The sequence below is a fragment of the Littorina saxatilis genome, linkage group LG1 (assembly GCF_037325665.1).
Source record: "Littorina saxatilis isolate snail1 linkage group LG1, US_GU_Lsax_2.0, whole genome shotgun sequence".
Lineage (NCBI taxonomy): Eukaryota > Metazoa > Mollusca > Gastropoda > Littorinimorpha > Littorinidae > Littorina > Littorina saxatilis.
The window spans coordinates 18,153,582-18,159,020 of record NC_090245.1 but is presented as its reverse complement, the minus strand read 5'-3'; the positions used below and the strand labels follow the sequence as shown (position 1 = coordinate 18,159,020).

The 5,439-nt window shown below is 42.4% G+C and overlaps 1 protein-coding gene across 1 annotated transcript in view; it reads right to left on the bottom strand.

Moving 5' to 3' along the window:
* Window positions 1–5,034, bottom strand: part of LOC138963474 (aquaporin-4-like) — a 13,835-nt gene extending 8,801 nt beyond the window's left edge. Inside the window, exons 1-3 of the mRNA XM_070335387.1 lie at window positions 4,522–5,034; window positions 1,952–2,176; window positions 1,355–1,532 (exon numbers count right to left, since the gene is read on the bottom strand). Of these exons, the coding sequence (XP_070191488.1) occupies window positions 1,355–1,532; window positions 1,952–2,140 (367 nt within the window). The 5' untranslated portion in view covers window positions 2,141–2,176; window positions 4,522–5,034. The remainder of the gene's footprint in view (window positions 1–1,354; window positions 1,533–1,951; window positions 2,177–4,521) is intronic.
* Between the last annotated feature and the right edge of the window lie 405 nt (window positions 5,035–5,439).

The following is a 5,439-nucleotide window of genomic DNA, read 5'->3' as shown; positions in this document are numbered from 1 at the left end:
CAGTATTTAAATACGAGGTTTTTCTCGTAAGTAAACGTGACAGTAAAATTGAAGGCATAGTCCATGAAGTGTAAACAATACGCCTAAATATTTCAGCTTTTGCGCAGGAGAAAGACATCCATACACCAAAACACATTCCAAAAAAGTCAACAGCTTGACTGTTTTCTGCGGAGTGGATTGTTTTGCATTAATTGATTTTTTAAAATGACTCCCCCACCCCCACCCGCACCCCCAACGCTACCTCCACCTGGGATCGAACTCGCGCTGACAGCGGCCAACTGAATACAAATCCAGCGCGCTACCAACTGAGCTATATCCCCGTAGAGCACTTGAACAGGTTCGAATCCAGGCTGGGACGGACACGGGTCAACTTTGTGTAAAGGCCCGGTCACACAGCCCAAAAGTCGCGTAAACGTATGAATCACGCATAACATTTGGTTGTGCGTGCTTGTCGGTCGAGAATTTGACCATTTTCGCTGATTTACGCGATGAAAATCACCGATGAATTGCGCAAGAACTACGGAAAGATCACGCAAAAATCACTAACAAACCACGCACTACAGCGCATGGGCACGTAAAGGTCCACGGAAAACCACGTATAATCTGCGCACTATGACAATTTTCAGTGATTTTCAGTGATACGTAGGTGTTACGAGCGCGAAACATGCGTCATATGTCTGCTAATCGTCAGTGGAAAGTCGTCGATAGCGGCAACATTTTCGCGAACGATCACTGATATTCCACGCATATTTCGCGCATTGTTGGCGTAAGAACTACGCAAACTACGCAGAAATTACGTAAAACAGCGCAATACTGCGTAAACTCTTACGCGAAGCCGAGTTTTGAGCTGCTCAAAACCTGGAATCGCGTAAAGCGCCGATCCGACGAACATCGGCGGACAACTACGGAGGTTCCACGTCAGACAAACTGATGAAATGCGCAAATCGCGCATGTATTGCGTAAGGATCGAATTTCGTGCGTGATTCATGCGTTTACGCGACTTTTGGGCTGTGTGACCGGGCCTTTATGAGCAATAGACAGAAGCAATACCCATCCCCCGTGTCACCACAATGACACGTAAAAGGTCTCATCAATTCTGTCAGAAGTGCAGCTATACATGCTCACACACGGGTAGTGCGACTTTTGTTGCTGCTGGCTTTGTATTGGGAGGTAGCGACACGAATTTTGTAGTAAAAGAAGATAAAGTATGAAATAAAATAATAATAAGGGTATTTATATGGCGCAAATCCTAAAATAGTTCCAAGTGAAAATTACATTTATAAGTGCCTCTCTTATGCTGAAACAGAATAGATTGAAATTTATTGACCAAAAAAAGGAGTAACCCTGAACATACCTCTCCTATGCGAGGGCGTGACCCCAAACAAGAAGTAGCCCCCGACGATGCCCCCCAGACACTGCACGATGATGTAGGCTACGCAGCGCGTGAGGGAGATCTTGCGGGTGACGAACATGGCCACGGACACCGCGGGGTTGATGTGACCACCGCTGACGTTGCCTATGCTCCAGATCATCTGTAGACATCCAACAACAGAAGTAAGTGTAAATTCGTTTCCAGAACAAGAGTTGCCAGTCTTGTTTTAGGTGACCTGAATGCATTACCCGTAGGTCAGTTACTTTTAGTCGAGAGAAAGTTTTAGGATCATTACAGTCACTTCACCGACATCACAGTTGGTGACCCTTGATTAAGAATCCATTTTAAGCTTTCGAGTCGATTGATGACAAGAACAACAACAAGAACAACAACAACAACAACAACAACAACAACAACAACAACAACAACAACAACAACCACCAATCAACCAAGTCAACTCTTCCCGCCCTAGATAATTATACATTGAGTCACTTCCTTTCTCTTCTTACTGTCTCTCCCATTGTCTGATGCCAACACCACCCCCATCCCTACTCATCACCACACAATACGTGTACATACCGTTGCAATAGTGAGGCCAAAAGCCACTGCTATAGAGATGACGGTCGGAGCCAGCGGCGGGTTAACTGTCATGGCGGAACCACAGCCGAAGACCACCAAGATTGCAGTACCCATAAACTCTGCTACGAGTCGCCTGTAGAATATCATTGTCTTCACCTCCCTCAGACCGATTACCTCTTGCATAGTCATAGTGGAGGGCTAGTGGTAATGGTAGGCTGCACACAACTGAAGAAAAAGTAAAGTGAATGAAGCTCAGACCTGGGAACCCCTGTTTGGATTGGATAAGATTTACAGTCCAGTGAGGTTACCCTCATGGAAATTCGGGCTGCTTTCTCCCCGGGGAAAGCGAGCTGCCATACATACGGCGCTACCCATATTTTTTTTCCTGCATGCGTGTATTCATGTTTCCTGAGACTTAATGCCGTGTGAGATGGAATTTTTTTTAAAACTTTATTCCAAGTCCCACGGGTATTTGATGGACATTTTTATCTATGCCTATACAATTTTGCCAGGAAAGACCCTTTTGTCAATCGTGGGATCTTTAACGTGCACACCCCAATGTAGTGTACACGAAGGGACCTCGGTTTTTCGTCTCATCCGAAAGACTAGCACTTGAACCCACCACCTAGGTTAGGAAAGGGGGGAGAAAATTGCGGCCTGACCCAGGCCTGAACACGCAACCTCTCGCTTCCGAGCGCAAGTGCGTTACCACTCGGCCACCCAGTCACTTGGAGTATTCTCAAACAAACTTGGTGTATTTCCAGAAGAATGAGCGTACTCCACACAACATTTAACGTCCATGATTCAAACATGCTTCACCAATACATTTAAAACAAATGCTTCTTTCAATGTTTACTGACAAAAACTGTAATCATGTGTCAAAATACTGGATCGGTTTCGGGATGAGCTTGTGAAGAAAAGTAGTCTAGGAATTTTTGTCGTCATATTTTTTTCCCCACTGACCGTACTGATCGTAATCTGAACAATCTTGAGTACAACGTACGGCGAAATCGTACAGGTTCCCAGGTCTAGAACCTGTCAATCAATCTTTCAATCAATGAATGAATCTAGCCATTTTTACATAATTTTCATTTCGTTCGACAATGCATCAATAAACCAGTTACTTAACAAGCTGTTCTCTCAGTCAGTGTAAAGTATTCGCCAAGAGTTAATGAATGTAATTGAGGAAAAAATGTTGTTACATGGAAAATGAATTAATCAATTAAGAAAGAAAGAAAACGGTGTGCGCAAAGCTTCCGAACTGATCAGCTGACTAAAAGACTACTGACTGACTGATTAACTCTCATTCACTCGATCAGTCAGCAATGAGGTCATTCTGATAATCATCGATCCACGCTATCGCTTAGACCCGAAGGGAAGTAACTCATTTTGACCTGAGTTCAGGATGCAATGAGCTAAAATACAAAAAAGTTGACTAATTATAAGACACATTCTTAGAGTGAATAAATAAATGATTGAAATAATGAACACAATCAATGCATAAATAAATGAATTAATTAATCTATGGATGATTGGTAAATGAGGAAAATGCCTGGATTCCAGAAAACAGACCAGCTGGTCATTTGATTAAACAAAAATCAGTAGCATATTCAGCCGGAAAAATATTCGCCGACCAGACAAAACTACATGCAAATCGCACGAGAAAGCTTATCACTGGAAAACAAGAGGAGCCGGTTGTAGGTGGAGGGTGGGGTGGGTGGGGTGGGTGGGGGTGGGTGTGGTACGTGGGGTTGGGGGGGGGGGGAGTCGATGGGGGTGTGGATGGTGATAGTTACCTGTGTACAGTGATATATATTTATCTTTTAAAAAACGGATAACATGCATTGCAGCCAGTTAGACCAACATCTGGACGGACAGACAAGCACCTCAATGAAACCAAATTGATACGAAATGTGGAAAGGCATGTGAAAGACAGACTGAACAAGAAAAAAAGACGGGAGGAAAAAACGACGAGAAAGCCAAGATAAAATACGAACGAACGAACGAACGAACGAACGAACGTATGAAGGAAGGTAGGAAGGAAGGAAGAAAGGAAGGAACGAAAGAACGAACGAACGAACGAACGAACGAACGAACGAACGAACGAACGAACGAAGGAAGGAACAAAGGAAGGAACGAACAAACAAGTAAACAAACAAACAAACAAACAAAGCAATAGCAACAACAAAAGACAAAATAGAGAGAAAGAAGCATGGGGAAAAATGAAAAGAAATTAAAACAGAAACGATGGACTAACAAGAACGTAGCATGAAGATTGAAACAAATGATAACAAAGGGAAAAACCAACAAAGATAAGACAGAAAGATACATGGGAAAAGAAATGAAAGGACAGTAAAATAGAAACGATGGATTTACAAGAAGGTAAAAAGAAGATTAAAAACAAACAAAAACAAAGGTAAAAAAACCCAAACAAAGATAAGAGAGAAAGAAACATGGGAAAAGAAATGAAAAGAAAGTTAAACAGAATCGATGAATAACTAAGAACGTAGAAGGAAGACAGAAAATTAGAAAACAACAGGAAAGACAAATAAAACAACAATAATACTCACGTCTCGGATGTGCCTTTTAAAGTGTCTTGAAGTCGTCACTGATAAAACTGCTGACGAGTTCAAATCTCCTGAGTTAATGCCTGCGTCGCAAAAGTTGTTTTCATGCCGCTGGGAATACGTAAGTTATCTTTTTAGTTATCGCAATACAAACATACACGGGAACGCACAAACCGTCAAAAATAATAATAAAATCTTATTTTAGAGACTTCGTTTAGTCGCATATCATTTGCATTTACACAACAGACCTAAATGCTTAACTGATCTGCTTCGGTGGCTTTCTTTGCTTAAGGACCTTTATAGTAAAATTTGACAGTCACTTTGTTCGACTCAAGTTTCGAGCAAAGCTCCTCTTTCAATCCTCTTTTCTGTCCTACTTCTTCGAAGAGTTTCTACCCGTCGTTTGAAACGGGGCACACATTCCATTCAGGGTGGAAGCAGAATAAGCACTGCGTAGTTGTGGAAGGTGCATGAAGAGAACGTTCTTGGTAAACAGTTCGTGTCCTTCAATTTTATTTTTCAATCAATTCTTTTTCTTGTTATCTTGGGCGGATGCGTGTATCATCCTCCCACATCTGTCTACCTATTACTTATCACACAATGGACTTAAGACAGAGATTCATGGGCTGATGGTATTGAAATATTGTCAAGATGTAGTACCCCCCCCCCCCCCCCCGACCCTCTCCCCCAGCTAAAACAACAAAAACAAATTTGTCTAAAAGACATTGATAACACGCAGTTATCGTGAAACTGGCATGATTAGATGAATGTAGTGACCTGTCAAGGCTCAGCCTTCTTTTCCTCTGCTCGAATTAAAGTTCTGCTAATTGCATTTGAATGGATTGCCGTAAACAAGCTTGTAAATTACCATTGCATTAAACACGGGGTCATGACATCCCGTCACCTGGAAACACGCCACAG